The sequence below is a fragment of the Labrus bergylta genome, chromosome 7, assembly GCF_963930695.1.
Source record: "Labrus bergylta chromosome 7, fLabBer1.1, whole genome shotgun sequence".
NCBI classification, from domain to species: Eukaryota; Metazoa; Chordata; class Actinopteri; order Labriformes; family Labridae; genus Labrus; species Labrus bergylta.
Genome location: NC_089201.1, coordinates 7,616,028 through 7,642,977, shown reverse-complemented (window position 1 = coordinate 7,642,977; position 26,950 = coordinate 7,616,028). Strand labels below are relative to the sequence as shown.

Below are 26,950 nucleotides of genomic sequence, written 5' to 3'. Positions count from 1 at the left end.
AGAGAAGTAAGAGAGAGGAAGAAAGTGAGAGAGAGAGAGAGAGAGAGAGAGAGAGAGAGAGAGAGGGAGAAATGGAGGGAGGGGGAGGGAAGGACTGAAGAGCGAGAGAGAGAAGGTGATGTCAGCTGAGTTCAGAAAGTAAACAGAGTTCCAGACTGCAGCATGCTGTCTGCGGGACGGGGACTGCAGCTGGGTCAAACCCACAGGGGCACCCAAACAATCCCCTGGACCAGCACCTTTATCACTGGGAAGGAGGGCTGGTTCCTCTTCATCTTCCTCTTCATCCTTATCTCCTCACCCCAAGGGAGAGCCTGGCCCTACGGTAAGAGACTGACAAGAACTTTACCTCCTCTACTCGTCTCTCCCTCTCTCACTGTCTCTGTGTGTTTGGCAGAGCCTCAAGGTTTATGTTCTTTGTTCTCAAAAAGCCGGCATCAGCACTCTCTCCATCCCCTCTTCACTCCTATCCTTTAAGAGCACAAAAGTGCTCAGCAGGGCTTGTAAAAAAAAAAAAAAAAATAAAAAACCCAGGGAAGAACGGTGATGTTAAATCCAGCTTTTTACAAAGACAGCAAAGAAAAACAACACTGACACGTTTGTGCAATCTTTGTTATTACAGCACTTGTTTTGAAATAAAGTGAGGGTTTGTCCTCAGGGGTTTGTTCATTGTCCCATTAAAAAAAAAAAAAGCTCTCTGATCTTTATACTTTGCTTATTGCAGTATTTCTTTGTTAGAAATAAAAGGGAGGTTTATCTGCTCCTAAATAAAAGAAGCAACATTTGGTTGTGGCCACACATTCCTCAAGGTAAAATGAGGCGTTTATAGTGCTATTAGGGCTGTATGATGTTGGCACGCATTCCCTTTGTGTGCGAGCTTCTCTTGCATGAGGTTGAGATCATCCCTGCATGTTTACCCTTGGTGAACAGTTGAACTTCCCAAGGAAGACGTGAGTCACGTTTGAGTCAATCACCCTGAGCTGTGGTAATGTGTATACCATACACCGTCTCCAAGACTCCCAACAAAACCTCTGCCCCCCGTCTGATTCCTGTGTAAAATAATCCCTTCAATTTGTAATGTTGGTGACTGTGGCAAAGTGTTGGGCAGAGAGCAGCTGTTTTTCAGCTGGAGTGATTAAGAGAATTCCCTTTGGAAGTTAATGTTGTCAGCTGAGTCACTCATTGTAAGCATGGCTTGTTTCATAATCAAGCATTATCAGCTGATGGTAGATGTTTTTCCATTGAGCAATGTTAAACAGTCTCTTTTCTTTTTTTAAGCAGAGCAGACTTGTTTACATGCGAAATCCAGACTTTTTCATGTCTGTTTGTGTCTGCCTGTGTTTGTGTTTATGTCCATTTGTGCATGTTTTGGTGTCTCTTCCAATGCTGTTTTGATCTTTGATCTGATCACTTGACGCTGGCTCCAAAAGCCCAAAGCCCAATTAACACCCATGTAAAAATGCCAGTTTTTACATCAGAAAAAAACATGTTGGTTCAGCCTGGTTCAAAAAACGGTTTTGGTCTTTAAAGCTAATTTCATTATTGATCAGAACTGCAGTGAGTGAAATGGTTTTTTTTTTGGTTTTTTTTACAACTCGTTTCTTTTTGGTTTTTAATAAGCCTAAGCATTATTTGTAAATTTGCATTTATGCCTGGTTTGACTGATGGATGGGGGCATTCGCTGGTGCCGCAGCTCCACCTCTATGTCTGTTACTAGATTGACTGACAGTTAGGTAGAGGCAGCATTTCCAATATGGCGACCACCATTGTTCAATTTCATAACACTTATTTGAAAAAACACGGAGGTGATGTCACTGAGATTATGTCCAAGTTTGATTAATATCACTCATACATTTTTAAGGACGTTTCTTCAATATAAATAAAATGGGACAAAATATAATACTGACAACTGAGGGGAGCAGAATAAAGAAACAAAAATGTGCTCATCCAGATCATGATTACCTCACTCACTGGCTTGTACACATCGGCTCAGCACAATTTCATGCAGACCCTTTAGCAGGGAAGGCTGACTAGAAGAAGTCTTCTTAGGTTAAGCTCAATATCAGATAAGAGGTCAGACAATATCGCAAAATTATCAGGAGTGCAGTGCATGTGGAAAATCCACCCACCTGAATCTGGTAATATCCTGTTTTCTTTAACTTTCCACTTGGTTTGATTAACTTAAGTTAAGTTAAAACAGAAACTTAAAGTTACAAGTTGAAAAACGTGGCTGTGGTTTGGAAATGACATGTCATATCAGACTCAAGAGGTCACTTAAAGTTTAAAACAAATATGCACATCTCAGACTCCAGTTTGACCTATATATTGGCGTGTGTACATACAATTTCCCCAAAGTGGATAATAGAGTGATAGGATATGTCTTCAAGTCTGTGGTTTCCGAGCAGGGGGAAGTTTATTTAAAGCGATCTAGAGGATGACCACTGGGATCAGAGCTCTGGATCAGACTACATTTGGATACACAATGCCAACAGAGCTCCCCCTGGGAGTTTCCCTGCTCCATGGTAGCAAAATCACTCCAACCTCAAAATACCAGACAGCTGCTGTGGGCAGTAAGCAAAAGGAACTATACATGCACAGCACGCGCACTCACAGCTGCTGGAAAAATAACTATGACTGATATTTCCAGCATAAAATATAAGCACCATTCTGTCCAGAGGAAAATATTTATTCATGGGTGGATACTGTTACCTGGTATTCAATTCTTAGTGATTTTTTTTCTTTTGGTCTAACTTTTTACTTTATTTTGGTGACTGACTTAATGATGTGGCAAGTATTACACAAAGCAGTGTGGTCAAATAAAAGTGATACAGTCTGCTTGGTTAGATCCCACTAGATGTAAAGGGGAAAATATTTATTAGCATGTTTTAAGTTGGGTGAACTAAACTTTAAATCAACACATTTAAATCTTGGAAAAGTCACTTTCTTGCCCAGTTAGATGAGAAAATCAATACTCTGTTGTGTGTGTCTGTTAAAGGTTAAATTATTACCTGTAAACTGAGCTTATTATAGCTGAAAGACTGGACAAATAGGGAAAACATCTGGCCTGGATACATCCAAAGTTCAGAAATTAAACTTGTCATGTATTCGATAAATCTAAAAAATATAGTGCTCCCTGGAGTCTCAACTTGTAGCCTGGCCACCTCAAGGTAATGACTGGTCTCAAGTAAGTAATTGTGTCACCATGAAAGCACCAGGAGTCATTTTCCATTTCCATTTTGACTTCAAATCAATGCTAGCTGCCTCCCTTGGTTTTCAGTCATTGTGCTAAGCTAAGCCAATCTGCTCCTGATAGTAGCTGCAATCTATCAAACTGACATGAAATGGTTTCGATCTTTTCAACTAACTCTTAAAGGTGTAGAATGGAGAGACATGTACGTGACTCAGCCACTTTGTGTCAGGTTAGATAAGCCTGTTGGACTCATCGTAAAGTCCTCCCTGCGCTCTGCTCTCTGCATTGTGCTCTTTAGCTTACTTTGGAGTTAAAAATAGCTGAGCTATGAAAGTGCTTCGCAACAAGACAAGACTGAAGTTGATAAATTGCAGTGTCTGCGCAGACAAAATGAAGACGTGAAATTAGACAATACATTTTTAAAATGCCACAGAGAGCAGTGTGACCTGCTGCTTTTCTGATAACATTTGGGTATGAAATTTGACTTTAATTATAGAAGTTATCTGACACTCTGGAGGCAGCGATGACTGTAAATGTGAAGCGGAACAAAAGGCAAAGCTGATACATAATTACAGAAAAGAAGAAGAAAGCCGACCTTGGGTTTTCCATAAATGGATAAAGTAGAAGTTACTTCCGAAAAATGATGGCCTATTTTATTTTTGCTCATGCATGGGTTACGAGTTGCTTCAAAGGTCACATTCAGCAGCTGCATCACGTCCGCATGAAGTGTATCTATTTATCATCGGTGGGGGTTTCCAGAGCTAGAGCAACAGTTGTGAGCTTTATATTTGCACAGATTGTGATTTTAAAGTAAGAAATGACCAACATGAAAAAACAAACATTTTGTTCTTAGAGAAGTAAGAATTTGCCGTGACTCTCCCACAGGTTAATTGGCAGGGCACTGAGGTCAGACTAAAGGTCACCGCACCCACATGTGTTTCCATGTCCACCTCTCGGACCACGGTAATAATGATGTCCGTCTCTGGATCCAGATTAAAAGTGTGCAGCTGAGCTATCAACCCTCGGCCTGAAGTGCTCCTGATGGGGCGGGAGTGTTTTTGTGACACACCGGGGTCTCCGCCAGGCAATGGGACGCCTGTTTTGAAGCCTGTGTTACTGGTTACATGCATGTTGAGTAGTACATTGAGGAGCTCAACATCTGGAACGGAAACAAGCAGATAGCACTTACATAAGACCAGTAAATCCAAACAACCCACACAAGAATCTGCACACATAGCTGCAGGACTTTGGGGGAAAAAAACTAACATTTTTGATCTGTTTTTATGTTGTGTTTGGCTCGATGCCAGCGTCTTCTCACACACAAAGACACCATACAAGTTACATGTTTACTGGAGAAATATGAAGATACTTTTAGATATATCAAAACACATAAATATCAGTCAAGTTGAATAGAAAACATGCTAGAAATCCATGAGGGACAACAATTCATGATCAGATGTTGTTCTTCTTACTAACTGTATCTCTTTGAGGCACCTCTACTCTGTGATTATATACACATTAGCCGGAGGCAGACAGCACAACCCCAGTCCTAGATTAAATTGCAGGTCTTGTGCACAAGTTGAAGCCTTTTTTCACACATTCAGTTGTGTTTTTTCTGAATCTTTGCAGGCCAAAAACAAAAATCAACATTTTTTCTTCTTGCTCGTAGGTCTTCTCAGGTACATGTGCTCTTCCACACCTGTTTGGACCTGCATTAACTGCTGTAAAAAACCCACATGAAATGGTTACTGTCCAGGCTGTAGTTACCTGCATGTGTTGACCTGGAAGCATGGCAGATATGTTTTTTTTACAAGAATAGATAGACTATCACTGAAAGAAATGTATTCAAAAAGCTGCAGCTCAGGCTAAAGCCCTGTTATGTAAGACTCGGTCTTCGATGTTGTAAATCAGTAAACACATATTTAAACAAGGAGGGAACATCTAGCAAAATAAAGATGCATTCCAGCTTGCATCCAATACTGGGGGGAAAAAACTTGCAGTCAAACTTCAGAGACAAAACATTAAAGTCTTATCAGTGGAGCTGAAGGTCAGCAAACTGAATCTGTTCACAGTGAATACACACTTAAAATGCTCAGTGACAGTTTACCTCAGCTTGTGGTAATCTGGAAAACAACCATTAAAAGTGAGACAAAAGATAATTTATTAAAAAAGTAAAATAAAATCTATTCTATTCTCTTGTAAATCAATATTCTTCTATAAGTGTACTGAGAGCAGTTGCACCCACATCCTTCCATTTCTCTATCTAAGAAAAAGACACACAGCAGTGACCCATGTAATGACATTAACAGGCCACCTCATAAAGTCTCATGACCCTTTCATGTTATGTCCTATAAACCAGGTTTCACAGTCTCCAGCTAGTGTCCTTTGCAAACCTCAGTGAGAAAGCAGAAAAGACAGGAGACTAAGTGTCAGCACCAGTCAGTCCGGCAGCCTTCACACCTTTTAAACAGTCTTTATCAAGCACTTCTCATTACATGGCACTGGCAGCTAATATTCAGGGTTTATTGACTAAATCGGTGAGGAAATATTTGATATTGGCTTTAATCCACCCTCTGTTGGGTAAATACTCCCAGCTGCAGTAATATTGGTGGTCATCTTGGATGCCTTAATGTTGCCAAGCCTAAACAGAGTCAGGCAACTGTTATCAGGAATTAGCTGCCAAAATACATAATCAAATTATGTGTGTTTTTCTTTTTTAGGGAGTTACAAACTCACAAACGGGTGCATGATTTATTCTGGTGATGATGTTGCCAATTTCAGCAAAGTGATTCACCTCACCTTACTGTCCCTATTCAAGCATGGGAAACCTCCTATAGCTGTGAAACTTGCAAAAAATAAATTAAAATAGCAAAATGTGCTTCTATAGCCAAGTATGTCTTTGGTTTTGTATAGAAACAATGCAAAATGATGGACGAAAACACAACAGCTTTATTTTCAAACCTCATAAAAGCATTCCAGTGAATTATCTTCCATTTCTCTCACAGATCCCCTTAAATCAAAGACACTGGTTCCTTGTACCTAACATTGCCTCAAGTGATGTTGCATGAGTCACCATTGATATGTGCTGAAGACTACAAGCTTGGAAGAGACAAAACAATGGGGGAGTTTAAAAGATTCAAGCTCCTGCTTGTCATGATAGCTTAAGGCAAGTGGCTTGAAGCTATGTAAGCCACGAACAGTATAACACACCTATCTCCTACTGAAGCATTGTGGGCCAAGTTGTATTGTGGATAATGTAGGCTCCAGGTTTTGACAAGGATGAAGACTGTCTTTTTACAAACAATTTTTGATTTGATAAGATTTGACAAATATGTATTGAGGATAAATAAGTAACATTTGGTGGAACAGGTTTTATCTTGTCAGAAAATTGTCACATTTCATATTTGTACTTGACTCATATATTGGATAATATTTATACATAGTTCTACTCTTTGTAAAGCATCCTCCTCATGTTTACGCTGCTCAATGTTTACAATGCTCAATTCTTCATTTTTGCTCAGATCTGGTGTATTTGTTTGGCTGTTCCCATTGCTTTTTAAATATGGCCTGTATCAGACTCCTGTTGGAATCCATGTATCAAAGTGGCCCAAATCTGATTTAAAAAGATCAGATTCCACGTGACTTGTGCTGTTCACACTGTGTCACAGAGGAGCAAAACAAACAAAAAAAAAGTCAGATTCAGGTCACTTTTGTCTTCAGTGTGAAGGCAGCCCTCTAGTCTCAACAGACATCTCTCCAAACATACAGGCCATGCCCATGCCTCGGATGTTTGTGGGTCTCACACTTGGTCAAAAGAAATCCGCAGAAATGTCCTTCTGGCCCGAGTCCAAGAGCTTCTCTGTTTTTGTCTCAGTGAGGCAGACTGAGCTAAACAAAGGACAACAATGCCACAACGTCTGCTTTGATTCAAAAACAAAAGCTCAGGGGTTGTAAGTTTGGATTGATTTTGACCTCAAGAAATCATTACTGTGAGTTAGGGTGACAGCACGAGCATTATGTAAGTGACTGGCTTGGGCGTCATTGCTCCCAAAAGGTTTGATGACAACAAATCATATTCTGAGATCTTAAGCACGCCATGTCATTAAGAAAAACAGACTGCCCCAATGTTGTCTGTTTTGCAGCTCATGCTCTTATACACATATCCAGCTGAGCCTGTGTTGTCAAAGCAATAAATTACAGAAATCATAAAACAGCCTGAAGCAGCTTTATGAAGCACACATTCTGAGCTTATACCTGCACTAAAGTTGACCTTGTGGCATCCTACGACCTCCTTTTCTGTTTGATTAATATCAGTCTGTATGTCATACCTTACTGTTTCTTCCATCCGGGGAGAAGGCCAGACTGAAGCTGGACCAAGACACAATTTATGATATCATAAATGTGGAAGGGCAGCAGGGGATGACTCGCAGCATTCCAAGACATCTGCGCTTCTCCTCTCTAGTTGACCGTCTGCAAACATCCACTAGCAGACAAATGGCTTGTGCTTGTTGCTTTTGTGCGTCAGTGCATTTGTGCGCCTCTGTTCGAGATTCTCGGTTTTTCAAAATTCCTATAAATGACAAATAGACCCACTGTGCACAATTATGGTTTTGCCAATAAAACCAGTATGCAAGTGTGTTTGTGTGTTTTTTCGGTTGTAAAGTAAAAGGCCAAACAATAAGGGGGAGTTTCAGGTTGTGGGCAGAGAAGTTATTATGATTGCAGTGCTGGGAGGAGGGTTTAAAAAGAAAACACTGCAGTGACATTGTGCCAAGTTTAAAGTGCAGCTTCTGTGAGTCCTCAGTCCACATCTGCCACAAGAGAATTTCCACTTGTGTTTTTCAGCTTTTAAATCCACTGTTACATAATACTAAGCACTTAGGCTCAAACCTTATTGAGTCACTGGTTTTCAGTTCAATTAAACATTGCATATATTGTATAAAAGAAGAAGATCAATATTTACACGGCTTTTTGTAATCACTTTCTGATGTATGACTTGATTCTGTTTTCTTTCTACAGTGGCATGTTTTCTGAGGTAATCTATCACAGGGGAGGTAAACCACTGTTCGGCTTGTGGTCCTCTAACAAGAAGCTTGCAACCATGTAGCAGTGGAAATAACAAGAGTCAGTACGGAGCAGCAGTTCATATAAACAATTAACCAGAATCCTTCCACTGCTGAGCATAACCCATGTCTGCTCTAATTTTCCAACGATACATTTGTCACATGTTCTTTGTGTTTGACTCCTCTTTCCCCCCCTTTTCTGTCCAAAATTATGGTTACAAAAACAAATGTTTCCTGCTTTCCTGATAGTTGCTGACTCAGACATATTGTCTCATTTAGATTACAGGTATTTGTACAACCACTGCCCTGGCCCTGAGTGGAACGTTATGTGCAGAGCCTGCTGCGAGTACGACGTGATTCGCTGTAAATGCCCTCTGCAGGGGACTCCGGTGGGCTATGCTGTACCCTGCTGCCGCAACGCCATCAATGAGTGCGACCCCTGCATCATCCATCCAGGTAGAACCTTTGCAAATATTCATGTTTGAATTGCTAGAAATTTCAAATAGTATTACCTTGAGCACAGTGAAAAGATGTAACAGAGTATTCTTTTTATACAGTAAGTCTATGTAATCTCCATACACATTAAAATGTTGAATCTGTGGCTTGGATTTCAGTCTGGGAAGTGTTCTGGTTTCTCTTTGTAGTATGTTTGTGGTCAAAGTAGCATTGACCAATCACGCATCAGCAGGTATAGTGAATGCAGGAAAAATAGTCTGTACAGTAAAGAGAACAAAAACAGGCCAATGACAATCCGCAGTAATGACATCACAAGTGTAATCTGACGCTGATTTATGTACAGTGCAGTGTTTCCCCTACCATTATATTAGTGGGGGCAGCCCACCCCCCCAACAGCCCCCCACCCCCCTCCTTGAAGGTCAAGTTAATTAAATTAATTAGAGTCGGAAATCAAGGAAATAAGTCATTTAAGGATACCTTTCAGAGAGAACAGGACAGCTGTCATTAAAAGTAACACACCAAGTTTCCTTCAAGTATTTGTGTCGGTGTTAGTCTGCCCGCACCCCCCCCCCCCCCAAGCTATAAACCTAGGGGAAACACTGCAGTGTAAGCATTTATATAAACGATAAGTGGTTTACCAACTTCCTGGAATACATCAGAAATGATCAATTTCCAAAGTGGATTCTTCTTCTCCTGAGGACACACTTGATAAAGCTTGCATTTTTAGATTTGAATTAGAATTCATTTATTTAGTATGGACAATGCAATTTAGCATAGTTTCAATACAGAGCAGGAAACTGATGTCCTGCACAGAGAGTTAATAGCTATTGCTAATTTTCCAAATGTACAACATTCGATCACATAAAACCCCATAACACTTTATGAGCATATATTAAAATACATACACAACAATAAGACAATACAAAATGCTATAAACCAATTCATAGCATTATTTTTTTTTTAACAAATTTGCCTCATGATGTTATTTCGACAAATCAAACTCGTTCATTTGAAGGAAATCACAAGAACATTAGACCCGTCTTTGAGATCATATGACTAAAGAAAGCCTCTGTATGACCAGGGCCTCTAATTACAGAAAAGCTGACACCCACCAGAAACAGATGATGCACACTCCTTTGTGGGAAATGATGAATGCACCAAGATGGTGTTTACTTTGCACACATCTGGAGGGGTGACTTTCAATTAGCTTTTTATCTGAACACATGGTTGCTTCTAAAGTTGCTAATTGGACTGTAAACCATACAGCACATGGAAAAGGAAGATTTCACTGGAAGTTGTTTATGGCTGACTGCTGGCTACCGGAAAGCCAGACAGATGATAGGATGCAAGATAGTGCAGTTTACAAATGTTGATTGTAGTCAGCCATGATTTTACATCCTTGAAACTGGTCTTTGTTTGAGTTCTGCGGTAAAGTTTATGTGAGGCCTATTGCCTTCTTTCAACAGCACATCTGTTTTCATCAGAGCATTCCAGACAGTGTGAGCGAAAACCTCAAATTAACTCATAACTAACTTTGATAATTCGTTTCCAGAGAATCTGGCAAGCAGCATCCTTTTGAAGACAAACTGAATGACAACACAACTACCTTTGACTTTTTTGAAAGAAATGTGTGTAAATCTGTCTGTGCTTATACTCCGAGATGAGTGCATTATTGTGAAGTACAGGTGGGTATATAATCATACAGGGAAGTCTGCACACGTGTTCTGCAGCTCACGTATCCAAACTCTAGCTTTCTCCGTGTTATTTTCCTACATGCCATCCGCCTGTAGCTATATGTCATGTTCTCCTCACAGCTTGAGTGTACTCAGGTTTTCCTTTATAGGGGAAGAAAATAGCTGTCAGACATTTAATGGATGCCTGTACATCATGTTTTGCTGTTAAAAAACAAGAAAAGTGTTCCAAGCCTTGTGTACACTCCTTATATTCCCATGTGTACATCCCAGAACATTTGTTGTTAAAACTCATACCTTTTATTCAAGGCCAGCTCTTAAGTGAAAATCCATCCTCACAGGGAGACATTGCAGGGGGTTCTCTTCACATTTCTATTTCAGGAAGCTGTGATTTTTTTTTTTTTTACATTCTGTTGTAGTGAAGGATGAGCTTAATGAGTTTAGCAGAGTTTATTTAAGGGTAACATGACGTGCTGTTTCCAATTTAGACAAACAGAATTGTAGAAAGTTTCATTTCATCGTTTGTCTCATTTGGAGACTCACACTTTGCACTTATCTCTCTTTCTTTCTTTCAGGTTGCAGTATATTTGAAAACTGTAAGCGCTGTAACAACGGGACATGGGGGCCCCGGGATGACTTCTTCATTAACGGGAAATACTGCGCTGAGTGTCGCCCCGGCTGGTCCGGTGGGGACTGCATGAGTAAGTCTTTTCATTCTCCTCATTAGTGGATTCTAAAAGGCTTTGCTGTGTAGATTTTCTTTTCTTTAAACATAAATAAATACCATGTTCTATACGTTATTTCCTCCCCCCCAGCTAATTTATCTTTACTGGGACAGCTGTGCCAGCTTGGAAGGCTGCCATAAGCTCAGGACAACTCAAGAGTCAACATTCTGAGGAACCTATAAAGCAATTTAATATGTAACATTTGGACACTGACTGTAGCTTTCTCCGTATGCAAACGATCTGCCGAGGGGGGGGGGGGGGGGGGGGGGGGGGGGGGGGCTAGCATACATTTAATTAAAAACACAACACGACTGTGTTTGTTGCCCCTGTGTGTTTATCCGTCATCTTGTTGAGCACAACATAGGGTCTTTACTGTTGCTTCAGAAACCTAAATGTAATTGCTTTTTGGCTTGAATGGTAACCAAAGCAGCTGAATGGAGACCCTGAAAATAATAATTAAGGAGTGATTAACAGCTTCTTGAAATTTAAATAGCAGCCCAAAAATAAAGTGTTTCCATTCCCCTGTGTGTTTTTCAGAGTGTGGTGGAGTGATCCATAAACGACAGGGCCATATAGTGCTGGAGAGCTACCCCAACAACGCTCGCTGTGAGTGGACAATACAGGTGGATCCTCCCTTTACCATAGAACTCAGGTGAGACCATAGAGATCCTGCTCTGTTCTTATGTACTGGTCCTCACTGACCATGTAGGGAAGTCAGTTTGCCAGCAAGTAAAAGACAAAAGCTGACCAAAGATAGTTTAAAAAGGTGTGCTTCTCTCATTGAAGTTACAATCACCTCAGTTTAATTTGGTATTCAAGCAACATTTTTTGGACTCTTCAGTGCCCATCTGTTGTAGATATTAATGGCTGGCCTGCTTATGTCAAGTTTCCACTCAGTTCAGATATTTTTTACAAGACGTGTGTCATGGACAGATGGCAAGTCCACAGCAAAGTTTGGAAACCACAACTTCCCCCCTTTTTCTTTTTTTTTTTTTACAAAGAAAAGTTATTACTTTTCAGTCCTGTGATAACTTTCTATTTCTGTCATTTTCTCCATTACACATGCAACACTTTACAGGCGAGCACTGGTGCTGGCTTTCAGCAGAACATGAGCTCCATGCAGTTACATACAGGCTAGTTTGTTGTGCGCATACGAACCATTAAATGATTCAAAGTACTTTTTAAGGTCTTTTTAAAGTTTAACATTACACCTAACAACTGTGAACTATGATTTACGTCCAATTCCAATGTTAGGCTGAACTCATTGTCATGTTTTCGCCTTTTCGATATGAATATTACAAATCCCCTGAATAAAAAAACTGAGACTTCCTCAGAAAGTAAAAGATCGTGAAGTGTTTCTTGGATTTTATTTGTTCATCCCTCTTTCTTAGTCGACAGTGGCTTGCAGTACACTGCGACACATTTCCAGAGTTACAACTGGAATTAATTGTTGGGATCTCCTGCAGGCTAACATTTAGCATTACTTAATACCTCATTAGTCTAAGCTTCCTTAACCCGAGGGTCTGTGATAAAGGGCAAAGTTAGGGGATTTGGTAAACTGCCAGTGTCTTGTACAAAGGTTCATCAGTCCTTTTAAATCAGATCCGATGTGAGGTCATGGAGATTACATCAGGAGGGAAAAGAAGCCTCCTCCGGGTTTTTCCTAATCCAGCTGGCATGTCTTCTCAATGTCACACTCTGACTACAACTGAACCAAATTGAATCATACTGAAATTACTTTCTTCTGCAAACAATATCTCCAAACAGTTATCACACTCTGTTAAGTTCACATCTAATCGGACATTTAAACAACTTCTTCTGGATTAACACTTTACTCAGATATGTCATACCAGTAATCACCACTTCTAGAATGGGGTCTGAAATGATGCTGTGTAATTAACATGTTTATACAGCAGTCATGGATTTATTTTTAGACATTTAATAGTTGCTGATCTGAAATAACAAGATCTCTCATTTAGACCAGGACGGGGTGATGCTGACAATCAGCTGTACTTATGGTCGATTATGTAACTGTGACAGCATTTATATGTGCACGTAAAACCCAGTGTTAAGGACAAATAACACTTTCAAAATGGCTCTAAAACCACAAAAGCCCCAAACTATGCATCTGCTTTTTGGTTTCCTGATGTGCTGACAGTTGTGTTGTTGCTGCCAAGTGTGAATGATCATCGCCTTACGTCAAATCATCTGCAGTTTTCTAATGAGGGTACAGAGTTACTGTAAACAATAAGAATGTGGTCATGATTCCATCTTAAGTATTATCTCAAACAAACAAACGAAGAACAAAAACACAACAAAGACCATTAGCCTTAGTCTTTACCTTCTGTTAGACCTGATTAAATGAGTCACGTTTTATACACCATTAAAAACAGCAAGTCTTGTTATAGTTGGAAAATTCCCTTTAGCAACCCTTAATTTATCCACTCACTTTTATTACTGTGCATTACTTGTTCTCTGGCTGAAGATTTTAAAGGGCCAGTACGGTGATTCCAGCCAGCACTTCCATGGAGCACAGGTGCTCTCATAAAGCGGGGAAAACATGAATACAGCAGGAGCAACAGAAACTTAAACTCAGTCAGCTCAACCATTTCCACAATGGATTATTTTCCGCTTTAAAAAAGTTGACTCAAACGATATGAAATTAAATGTATTTGTCATACTCTCACTGTTTCATGTTATTTGTCCTGCTGTTGACACTAACAGGTTTATGATGCTGAGCCTGGAGCTTCACCATTCTTGTCGTTATGACTACGTGGAGGTCCGAGACGGTGACAGCATCAACTCAGGTGTTATCGGTCGATTCTGTGGGAACAACAGACCCGACCCGATTCAGAGCTCTGGAAACAGTCTGCACATCCTCTTCGTGTCTGATGGCTACAAGAACTTTGATGGCTTCTTTGCCACTTTCCAGGAGAACTCAGGCAGGTCGAATACTGTACCAGTGTTATCTGACAAAAACAAAAATGCTTCTTGTCATTATGTATATGTATCACTAGCATATAGCTCCTATAATTTTGGAGGAACCTTGAAAATGTTATTCATACCATGCCCCAAATCCCTTTACAGCTGCCTTAGGGGAACCTTAACCTTAAACCCAAGCCAGTTCTTGATTTAATAATATTGCCTCAAGTTTTTCCTTGCTTTATTCATATAAATAAAAAGTAATTTGGAATGTCAAACTCAATGAACAAAGGACCTCTTTGCAGTCACGTACCCCAACAAATACAAATCAGAAAGACGTTTCCAAGTCACACAGAGTCCAAGTGTAATAAAACAAACCCCTTTAACAGTGCGTGACTGACACCTACATGTTCCATAAAAAATACTTTGTCAGGAAGTTGATTCTCCTAACAGCCCTTTGAGAAAGTGACGGCCAACCGAAATGTCCTTGCTTTCCAGAAATGTCCTCATTCGGAAGCAGACACGCGCACACTCTCAGGTCGTAAGCAGCGATGCCAGATCTAGTTAAAATAAACAGAGGCTTTCTGTGTAGAGATGCACACGCACCGACTCCTACAATGGAAAGTGAAAGTGATATTTAAACCATGCCAGCTTTAATCCCTCGGTGTAGCTTGTTATGGTCAGTCACTCCTTTCAGCATACAGGTTACATGATTACACTGCTTAAGTGTACAACATTTCTTTTTGTAGCGTTAATTTCACACACTTTCTGTTTACAGCTTGCAGCTCCTCACCGTGCCTGCACGATGGGACTTGCATCCTGGACAGTTCTTACACATACCACTGTGCCTGTCTGGCCGGCTACACAGGCAAGAGATGCGAAAACGGTGAGTCTGTGACTGAAACTGAAGCCTCTGCAGTGTCATCGTGTTTGATGAAATATGCTTAAATGTCTGTTTTTGTTGGGGGAGGAAATTGATTTAGGAAAATAAAACCATGTCTGCTGGTTCTAATCACAGAGAAGTCCTTCATGACATATCAGGACATGAATCCATGTTTCCATCTTTCCAGTCATCTTGGAGACATGAGTCTTGCTGTACTCTGACTGTTGGTATATCTCAGAATTCTTTTAGCATTTCTCATCTGAATTGGGACACACCTGGTTACGAAAAAACCTCTCAAGAACTGACTTATTCCGTTAAGTCTGTTTGTGATTCACAGTCACCAGGGTGAGGTCTGTGGTCTGGAAGAGATTCAAGCCAGCTGCCTTCCCTGTCCATTGAGTCACATCTAGGGTTTTTTGGTCAGTCAGCTTTAACAAGTATGAAAAATATAAAAACAGTTTTTTCAACAGATGGGCTACAGATCCAAATAACCATGTAAGAAATATTTGTGCGATTAAGCGCTGCTGAGCAGAGATATTAAAAGGGGGAAAATTCTTCTGCAAAAATACAGTTCAGCAAGCCACTTATTTGTGGAGTCATTTTTGAACCACCACACTAGCAGAGCTCCATCTTCATGTGGGGTGCAGCTCAATCAGGGTGCGGTTGGCCTACAAGGTCTTTTATTTACGGGTGTCTGGACCCTACCTTGAGTTTATATATCCTATACCCCTCCCTTAAGAGCCTGCAAAAACAGACTTCCTGAACCCCACTCCCTTTTTTCACATTAGGGCTCAAGTCTGTAAAACTGATGGTGAAATAATTCTTCTTCTGTAACACAAGCCAACTTTTGCATTGATGGAGACACTCGTAAAAAAAAAAAAAAAAAAAAAAAGGGTCCACACTGTGTTCGTTTATCTGTATTCCCCTTGAGGATTCCTCAGCTGTTAATCTTAATGGAATGGAGGTGTAATAACGCTAATGTCTGACATTTTGTGGAGGAAGCGTAGTCTACATTTCTGCCCCAGAGACAGACGGAGAATTTAAAGTAAGAACCTGACATCAACCATATTTTATGTCTCTGATAGTCAGCCTGTCATGTGGTGTTAGCCTGAGCTCAAACTCATCCTGTATGAGATGATTCTGATACGTTATCATGAAAGCTGAAGATGGAAAATACAGTATATTCTCTCCACTTTCTCTTTCACTCTGTATGGTTCAATCTATCTGAGAGTCTAATCTGTTCTGGAGTTGAGTTTTAAACAAGGGATCTAACTACAGGAATGATAATTGACTTACAGTATGTGTGGTTTTTGGTGTTATGTAAGCATTCCACCTTTAAAAAAAAAAAACTCCACAGTCATTATTATGTCTGGAGACAAAACCTGTCATGGAGGATTGGATCATTTTAAGGACAAACTAAACGTGCCCACAAAACAGCCGGAAGCTTCAACGTCTTTAAAAAAACATTTAAAGGTCAACTGCAGTTTGCGTCCACTTTTGGGTGGAACAACCGCAGTCTTTATCCCCTACAGGACTAAAGGGTTTCATATACTGTGAGGTAGATGACAGAGAGAGTTACGGTACTTGGTTTGGAAATAAAATCCTAAGCAAAGAATTTCATGGATCTTACCCAACTTAAACTCACAACACGGAAATCCTCCTGCAGCTTCATCTCACAGAGGATGCTGTTATGGTTTGAAACCCTAAGTCAGGGGTCATCGTCTACATTTGTACAAGGGCCAGTTTTTGTCTCGACAGACACTGTAGGTGTCGGACTTTAAAATATGGCTGCACATAAGCCTGACAGCTGTCAAGCCCGATGTGCAGAAGTCAGTGTCAGAGGGAAAATGTATTTTTGAATGTAATGCTAGTATTTCAGCCTTGTGATTTTATTTTTATGTTTATTGTTAAATCACCCGAGATAATTGATATTCTGCGGGCTGGATGTGGCTCGCGGGCCTCCAGTTGATGATCACCAAATGTTAGCATATGTGTTTTTTTTATGTGTGGACACAATTGCAGCTTGCCTTTATGTAAGAAATGCATCCTAAACTCAGAAATAGCACATCACAAAATGCAAAAATAAATACTTTACCCATATATGACATCTTTTTTTGTAGCAGTTTGCAACATAACAGAATAACACAGTATTCCAACACCCCATTATCAATCCCCTCTTCCCCATTTCATCCACTTTAACAACACTGGAAAATCGAACAGTTCTGACTAGGGCTGCTTTTATTGTAACTTTTTCTCCCTCATTTACAAGCCATGTGTGAAAGTCTTGCTGTGAACTGTTCACACTTTACCACAATGGGTGAAATTATCCATTAGTGGTTCTCTTAAGGTAGCAGGCTAGGCTTTAAAACTGCTGCATATTTCTAAATTAAGAGCACAGAGTGAGATTTTGGTTTTATGAGCTACCTGTCGGACCTGCAAACACCAGACGCTAATAAACCCACTGCAGGTCTGTTTGTGTGGTCTTCTACAGCACAAAGATACAATAAACAGAAGCTCGAGGAATGCTTAGGATGCCTTCCAAATCCTTTTACACCTATTAATTTTGGTCATCTTGCTTTGAGTTAAGGAATAGGAAAGTAAGACAGCATGTATAAAATATGCATGCCTGTATTTCCACTCAGTGGTGGGCTGCCAAAGGCCTCCAGTCCCCACCCATGGATCAACAGAGGGTTTGTTTCATCACTCGGGGGCACACGTCACTTTCCGCTGCGACCCTGGCTTTGAGCTGCGGGGGGTTGGCACTGCCATCTGCCTGAGTGACGGCTCCTGGAGTGCGCCTGCCCCCAAGTGTGGTAAGATATTGATGTGGATCGATTATTTTTTTCTGCAGTATTATTAAGCTTTGTACTGTAGGGGGGGTCCACATATTAAAAGCCTAATTTATCTTTTCTTATTGTCATGATTTTCTCCAGTGCCACTAGAGAGAGTCTGCTCTTTACCACCTAAGCCAACACATGGGGACCACTTCCTGGTTTATGGACCCAATGATGTCATTATTGCTCTGCAGTACCTGTGCTACAATCCCTATGAGCTCAGTGGAAACTCCCAGAGAACCTGCCTCCCCAACAACACCTGGGGTGGGCCTCCTCCTGTCTGCACCCAAGGTCAGAAAGACTCTTACATTTTGGCAAATATAGAAAATGGATTTAGTTTAAGTAATGTAAAGAACATATGGTTCATTGTATTTGTTTCTCATGATGATTAAAGTCTTAAATAGATCAGAAAAATTTGTCTGAGCCTCAAGCAGATACATGACCAACCAGCACTGACAGAAGTATTTGAAATAAGTTGCTAAATGTCAAGTTTTTTATGTTCTATATTTGCAGTGAATAATACTCTATCTGAAGCAGAAAAGGACAAATACAATACGAAGGACACAGAAACGGATATCTACATTGACAAAGACATCAGCAAACATACAGAGAAAGGTCAGGAGAAAACAACTGGAGAAAAAGAAAGCGTACAAGGGAGAGATAAAAACACCGGGCATGAGAATACCACAGCAGTCAGTGGGGAAGATAAATATACTGGTACCATTCCAGAGAAAACTGTGGCTGAGGATAAGACTAAAGAGGAGCCAGGGGAAAGAAATAGTGGGTCAGAAAAACCCACAGGAGGAAGTAAAGATAAAGAGGATAGCAAAGGCTCAGACAGCAGCTTGAACACAGTTGAAAAGACAGAACCTGAGGTAGGAAAGCCGCCTGAGGAAAAGGAAGATGCAGACTTGGATTCAGGAAAGACAGACATCACAGAAATAATTGTGATAAAAGACAAAGGACAAGAGGAAAAGGAGAGAAAAGAGGAGCAGGTGAATGGAAAAAGAGATCAGGACAAAGTGGGGCCTAACGATACCAAGCTGAGGACGGTCATATCTGAGGGTGAAAACACAGTGGAGATATTTGAAGTGGAAATGACAAAAAACAACACAATTCTACATGGTACAAAGGATCCAACGACAGACAATAATACCATCGTTTCTCTGGGAAGGAAAGTCATTCCACCTCGGGTAAACATTACTCAGTACACCTTGTACAGAGGAGGAGGTGAGGAGAGTGGAAGAGCAAAGGAAAAACCAATAGTTAAAGAAGAAAAGAAAGAACAAGAGAAGTCTGCCGAGAAAACAAAAGAGGATTTGGAGAGAGAGAAAGAGGAGAGGGAAAAAGAGAAGGAAAAAGAAATCAACCAAAGCTTCGACGGTAAGAAATCTTTTTGAAAAAACATGTCAAAGTGAATATCATTGTCCCTGTGTCCTTGATCTTTGCCCTCACCTACTGGCTGTTCCCCTCCTGTAGAGAAAAGCTGCCCTCCTCTCCCTCGCCTCTACCATGGCTACCAGCAGCCTGTTCCGGGGGTTAAACCTGATACTGTGGCGTTCTTCTGTAATCATTCCTACGCCCTCAGTGGTGACGCCAGGCGTACCTGCCAGCCTGATGGAACCTGGAGTGGAAAACAACCCCTCTGTGTCAGAGGTACCTTTCTCTGCTTGATCTCATTAACCAAGAACTCTGATCATACAAAAGCAAACAAGACCATCAGCAAAAATAATGTTCGTCCTGTTGGTAATTAATTTCTATACAGTCATTTTTAACGTCTGAAACTGCTGTCCATAGACTGTATATAACCGTCACAGGGTAGCTGTGGGATGAGACAATTTACATCACGCTGATATAGTGCTGGGCAATTAATTGAAAATGAACTGACATCAGAACCTCTAATTGATGTAATCTTGCCTATGTCAATTATTTCGATTATTTTCAGAGCAGAGTCACGTGACGACACGTCCAATCTGCTCGGACACGTTCTGTCTTTAGGGACGACGACACCGACCAAAAAGAAGTCAAATGTAAACACTGCGGAAAAACTTTTGCAAGTTGTTTATTTTCTACTGTTTTAGAGAATTTACTTTTTACTTTAAAACTAAAATGTCAAGCGATGCTTTGATTTCAGTTCGAAATATTTAAAAAATAACCACAAAATAGTTAATCAGATATGCACTCTTTCATTAGAAAGATATCCCAGCTTTAATAGTTGGACATATTTACAGTAGAGACCATGCCAGTGAACTTTGATGGCAAAAAACAAAAACGAAATAGTTGTAAATTAATCGTAATCGAGGTAAAATGTTCAATTAATGGTGATATTGATTTGAGGTATAATTGCCCAGCCCTACTCTGAAGAAACATTTTTCCTCCACATTTTCCCACAGCAAATATCCCCAGTGAGTGATTTGACTCTTCGAAGAAAGCAGGATATGATTTCTGTTAGAGAAATGAGTACATGCACATGTAGAAGACATCATTAGTAAAGAGATAAGAGGTACCGCTTTGTCCACAGAGGGAACCAAAATCAACACAAACACCAACTTCTAAAAAGTTAAATCATCTAAAAGGCCGGTTGCAAAAACTGAAAGTTTTGTAAAAAAATAAAATAAATAAATTATATATATACATATACGGGAGATGTTAGATAATAAAAAAGGGGTCATGGTTTTATCATTTCATATCAAGCTATCAAACGTTTAGATGTATAATCTAGTAAGTAAAAGGTTGTAAAATACTTAATACTTATTAAATGGCTTCACTCAGGACAACCATTCATCAGTCTGGGGCAGTACATTTTAATTAGTTCTTAATGGATTATGGTCTGAATGTTCTGAATGCTCTTTGCCAAAAAGGTAAGTGGTTGAACTCTCCATTGGCAGGACCACCCTGATGCATTAACAAGCTGCGGGGAAAAGACAAAGCAAGTTCTTCTCATATATCATGAGATGATATATAGCAGCCAACTTTTCTTTTTTTTCTCAACTTGGCCTAATCGTTTCTATTCTGGGAATACTTGTTTGTCTTTTGTTTGCTGAGAGTTACTTGAATAGATTTATACCATGATCACATCTGTCTCCTTAATGCCACTACAACAAGCAGCCAACAAGCTCTATGTAGCTTAACATAGAAACTGAAACACGGCTAACAGTGAGTCATGCTTCAGCTAATAAAATCCACCTGAATGTCTCAAGCACTTGTTGCTTTCTCACCTCAGCTCTTGTATAGCTTGAACAACCAAGAAATGCATGTCTTAACTATAGAACTCTCTAGATATCTGTGGAAAGATTTCATTTAATCACCAAACACAGCTAAGCTCCATATCTGCCCTTAAACATTATTAAACTAGCACCAACGGTCTCTTGGCTGAATTATACATATGACTGAGGTATTTTTCTTCTCATCTGATTCTAGGCAAGTAAGGAAGTAACTGTATTCACCGAACTGCCAAACTTTTCCTTTAGCCATTATCGTGTCTACAACTTCTAAATTCTGCACAAAGTGGGCCAGTCAGTGGGCCTCAGTCAACCAACCTCAGGAAGAAATGTGTTCATAAAACCCACTCACACAGTTTTCAAGAAAATTTGAAAACGTTCACCAAAGTTTTCTTATTTTTGATTTTTTTGTAGTTAAGAACAAACTCTATCAACACTTTAGAGAACTCTTACACATATTTGAATGCTGCCTTTCCAGGGAAAATTATTGGTAAATGTGTTTTTTTATTAATTTAGCACATTATTGAATAATATAACACTGGGCGGTTCTGGCTCAGTTAGTATAATCGGTCATTTCCTATCCTGAAGGTCGGGGGTTCGATCCCCAGTAACCGCAGCCACATGTCCGATGTGTCCTTGGGCAAGACACTTAACCCCAATTTACTACATTAATATGTGATTTAAAATAAATCAACTTTTATTTGGTTTAAACTGGGGCTACTCAGTGGTTAGCTCTGTTGCCTCATAGCGAGGAGGTTAATTGGTGACTCTAAATAGGCCCGTAGGTGTGAATATGAGTGGCTGGCTGTCTGTGTCTATATGTCAGCTCTGTGATTGACTGGCGAACAGTCCAAGGTGTACCCGCCTCTCGCCCAATGATAGCTGGGAACAGCTCTAAGCACTCTGCGACCCTGAACGGGAAAAGTGGTATAGATAAAGAATGGATGGTCTAAACTGCAACATTTTAAATTATGAATATAAACCAAGCACTTGGGTAAGATTTTAGAAATGTGTTGTAAATAAAACAATAAAAACCTACCTTCAGACACAGGTATTCAAATCGAACATCGAAAGATGCACCTTAAAATTGTAAAGTATTTATTTTAATTAGCGCCCACTAAGCTATTATTTTTTAGATGCTACATGGGTCAAACTATAAAGTTAAAGTAACACATGGCAAGTACATGTCTCTCAAACCTGGATTCTATCGTGATAGTTATTATCAGTCTGATTCATGTTGAAGTCTTCATCTTTCTCAGTAGTTTTGTCTTAATTAGTTATTTGATATTAAAAAAGTGACTGGATGTAACGTCATGAACAGCAGCTCTGTTGATGAATGGATTAGCAGAGTAGAAGAGAAAAGTTAAAGAAAACTAACAATACAATCATTGAACTTTCCATAACCGTGAGTGTCTACTTCAAAGCGACATAAGAATCTGTTCTGCTGTGGACTGCACACACCTGAAGGATCTTTGACATTTTATCAGGATGTTTAATTTGTACTGCAGTTAGTAGAAGGGGCTTGGCGTCAATTCTGGGGTTCCACCAGTCAAATCCCTTCTGTGCAAAACATGCACATCCAGTTAACGAGGATATGGAGTTTTTTGGTTAAAGGTGCGAACAATTCTGCAGTTCAAGAACAGCTTCATGGACCGCACAACACTTACCTTAGGATCTTCTCAAGAACAAAGATAAGAAAAAACTTTTGAAGATGTTGGTGAATGAGGCCCCATTGTACTTAGGTCAGTTTATATTTCTCTAAAGTCCAGTTACTGTTCCAGTTCCAGTTATTCTATGTAAATCACAAGAGATGTATATGGGACCTTGGTGTGTATATTGAATGTGTTACATATTATATGTTTTTATTTGCAGCATGCAGGGAGCCTAAAGTTTCAGAGCTGGTAAGACAGAAAGTTCTGCCCCCTCAGACACCATCCAGGTATGTTTATAAATACACCAAGTAACATAACAAGTAGGAATATTACTGTAACAAGACATAAAAGCAAGTGTATATTTTTCTGAACTCACATATAGAAGTGTTTACTAACGCAAAAGGTTTTGTCTTCATTCCCTTTTCTTCTCCTCTCAGAAAGACACCTTTGCACAAACTTTACTCCACTATGCAGGGCCGGCAGCTTCAGTCTGACGACCCTTCCAAAGCCCCCCCTCCGCTTTCTCAGCTGCCTCAGGGATTCCATCCCCTCTACACACATATAGAGTACGAGTGCGCTTCTCAGTTCTACCAACACTCTGGCAGCTCACGCCGCACTTGCCTGAAGACTGGGAAATGGAGCGGGCGTCATGTTTCCTGTTCACCAGGTGAGGGCAGCAGAGGACAACGAGTTGTTTGGCCACTGGGCATCTCCTTGATCCCACAGTAGAAACAAACTTACACAGTTTGTTCCTACAGTGACATTAATCCACATAGTATCAATAATTTCTGGATAGAAAATTGACATGGTGTATAATGTATTCATCTAATGAAGCAGTATTTATCTATTCAGTAATATTAATTTAGGTGTTCAGGATTTCATGAAAATCAAAAAATTGCTGACATTTAGCTAAATGTTTTAGCTTCTTCACACGTATTTTAGTTATTCCTGCAAGATCTACTTCTATCAGTACTATTCAGTGACATTATGCAAAGCTAATAAAGCCATTAGCTTATAATTATAGCTGAACTTTATTGAAAAGCGTAATATCTGATAAAAAAAATGCTTCTTCCAGGGTGCAAATGTACAAAATACATCCACAACAATCTGATCCTTATCATTAACAGGAGCAGCTTTTTAAATTAAAGGTTTTATGTTACAAAGTCAACATGGTGTTTTAATAATAGCATCTCAAAGGCAAAAAAAGCAGGTAGGCAATCACAGGCAAGTAGGTAAATATACAAATTTAAATAGCAGTAGATAAATAAAAAAAAGTTAGAGGAATGTCGAACTGATTGACAAATTAAAGTGACGTCAAAGATAAAGTGACAGGGTATGATATATTACAGTTAGTTATGCAAACAGCAGTGGAACAGTCTAGCATTTTAACATGGTTTAGTGTGGAATAATACAGTACGATATGAGGTTTAAGATATAATATAGGCCTCATCAAGCAATATCCCACAATAGGAAGTGAGGTTGTAATGAATATCAGAAGATAATCACAGCAGTGCTGATATTCAGGAAAATTTCACTCCCTCACATTCTATTTTTCTGCACTCTTGCGACTCTGATTGAAGTTGTTCTCCTATATCGTCACTCATGAATTACCTCTAGTCCAATCAGATTGCTTGGTTGGAACTTACTGTTGTATAAGGTGCAGTCATGTAAAATAACTTAACGAATAGTAGCATGTACTTAACCTTGGGATTTTGTCTTTGCTTCTTACATAACGTTTCTTGTGATGAATAATAAACACGAACATGTGACATGGTTTTATCACATGATGATGCAAACACGGAAGGACAACTCTGTTGACTTTAGTTGAAGTCCCACCAAACCTTGAAGCTGCAGTGTCCACTTTGCTTTTGAAGAGGTTCCTTGACTCCCATCAGCCTGTGCAAACTGATGGGACCCTGCCCTGTACCTTCCATTAACATAATAATATTGGATGTATTGAGGATAAACACCAATACATGATGAGACCATACTACCACAGGTTGCCCTGACTTCTTCAACCAGAGTGGTTCCTTTTTAACTGTCCACTTCATGGTTGAAAAAACACTTAAAAAAAAGTTCCTATTTTTCTTCATAACACCGTTATTCATTCACTGTTCAGAATCCTTCTGTGGTGTAAAGGGATCATACTGGTTTGACCACTCTAATCAGTATTTGTGAAGGTTAGCTGTCTATGGACAGCCCGTCCTGATACCAACCTTAAAAGACTTTTTAGGTGTAGACTGTGTCCCACTTCAATAAGAGAGTTTGTACACATCTATAACAGAATCAACAAACATTGGAGCTAGATTTATTTTTTGAGGATTCCAGTCATGATGTTATGGAGCAAAGAAGCCTCACAATGTCAAAACCTGTGAAGTCTTTTTCCACAACTTAGGCGCTCTCATTATTCACAAGACCTTTGTTTTGGGGTATTTCTTATGTCTACTCTATCTTTGCAGCTGTTTGCATTTTGGCAAACAAGGTTTAATCAGCAAACTTGTGTTAAATAGATCAGCTTTCAGAAAGACAATGTAAAGACAGTCCTACAGCATTAAGTGTTGACACCGTCTCGATGTTGGTCTAATTTTTCCCTGTCCTCTTTTTCCCCTCTCTGTCCTCTCATCCTGCCACCACATCTCTCTGGCAGTGTGTGGGAAGCATCCAACCTTTGACCCAGAGAGGCCTGCAGAGGCTCACTGGCCTTGGCTGGCAGCCATCTACCGCCGCTCCTCCAACAGAGCAGCCGAGACAAAGGTGAGCAAGGCTGACAGCCAGGCAGGGTCCCTGAAGAAGAACGTCGGAGCAGGAAATGGCAACCACAACGAGGCCTCTGACTGGCAGCTGGTGTGCAGCGGGGCTATGGTGAACCAACGCAGCGTGGTGGTAGCAGCCCACTGTGTGACGGAGCTGGGGAAGGTGTACCCTCTAGATGTGGCCAAGATCAAGGTGGTGGTGGGAAAGCACTTCAGAGATGACCACAGGGAGAGTAAAGGCCTTCAACACCTGAGGGTAAGCCTACTAAGATCACTTTTTATTATACAAAACTTGCATGAAATATATATATTCTTCTCTTATCTTCTTCAGGTGGCCTCCATTGTTGTTCACACAAACTACGACCCCCATATCCTGGACTCTGACATTGCTGTCGTTAAATTACTGGACAAAGCAAGGATTGGAGACAAGGTTTTACCCCTTTGCCTCTCAGACAGCCAAGGAGAAGAGGCCATCTCTGGACAGGGGCTCGTAACAGGCTGGTCTCCACTTCCCGACTCAAATTTGGGTCCTGATGAGAAGGCGAGGGTGGGGCTAGTTCGCCTTGCTGATGTAGTTCCCTGTGAGCAGCAGTACGCTCGCAACGGCGTGCCAGTCAGCGTCACAGACAATATGCTTTGTGGCAGCCATAAGCCTGACTATGGGCACTCTAACATATGTCCCTCTGACACTGGTGGGATCCTCGTCCTCCCTGCCCTCTCTGACAACCAAGCCAGCCACGACCGAAAGCCCTCTGTTGGCTTAACACCGGCTGAGAAGGAGAGCAAAGGGCTGTGGAGACTTCTGGGACTGGTGAGCTTTGGTTATGACCAGGGGGAGTGTGATCCAGACCTCTACACAGTCTACACACATGTAGCAAATTTTAAAGACTGGATTGAGAACAATCTGAAGTAAAAAATCCTACTAGCTGACTCTCCCTCTTCCCCTTTCCTTCTTAAAATGCCTTCATATCTTACATTTCTCTCTTGTATGTTTGTCTGTTTTTCAGCCTCTTTAATCTTTTTTTTTACCTGGTGTTTTGCACAAGGGCATTTTCTTACACCATGCAACAGCACTGGAAACACTGGACAAAACAGTGCTCTAACTGAAGGGGGTGCTAACACACCGGCATCAGACCTCAGCGCTCAGGTCTCTAAACCTGAGGTTACAGACTTGACCAGAAAACCCTCTCAAGCCTCTCGCTGATGACGGTTTTTATTGTACCCATTGGTATGTATATATGCTGTAATGTACTGAATTATTTAATCAATTCATACGACTGAAGAGATGTAAATATTGTATTGAAAGACAGAAAAATCACGAGGTTTTTTTAATTAAAGAAAATGTGGCTGTGGTATAGCTGGTTAGAGTGTGGTTATTTTTAATCGTAGTGTAAGGTTTAGAATGTATGAGTACCCTTTAAAAAATATTCCACCTACTTCACATGGATTCAATAATGGCATTACAATGATGTGAAATAAACACTATATATTTGCTCTTTAAAGAACACAATGGGTGTGTGCAGTGAAGCAAATGAATCCAGGTCAGGTTGGCACCAATTTTCA

The 26,950-nt window shown here is 40.3% G+C and overlaps 1 protein-coding gene across 1 annotated transcript; it reads left to right on the top strand.

Annotated features, from left to right (window-relative positions):
* The first annotated feature begins 100 nt into the window (after nucleotides 1–100).
* Nucleotides 101–26,740, top strand: pamr1b (peptidase domain containing associated with muscle regeneration 1b). Its single transcript, XM_065956855.1, has 14 exons — nucleotides 101–322; nucleotides 8,530–8,706; nucleotides 10,973–11,098; nucleotides 11,660–11,774; nucleotides 13,847–14,064; nucleotides 14,823–14,930; nucleotides 17,570–17,740; nucleotides 17,861–18,052; nucleotides 18,275–19,144; nucleotides 19,241–19,417; nucleotides 22,855–22,921; nucleotides 23,072–23,301; nucleotides 25,282–25,643; nucleotides 25,719–26,740. Exons 1-14 carry the CDS (start codon nucleotides 163–165, stop codon nucleotides 26,298–26,300), a joined length of 3,555 nt encoding a protein of 1,184 aa, XP_065812927.1. The 5' UTR covers nucleotides 101–162; the 3' UTR covers nucleotides 26,301–26,740.
* The last annotated feature ends 210 nt before the right edge of the window (nucleotides 26,741–26,950 follow it).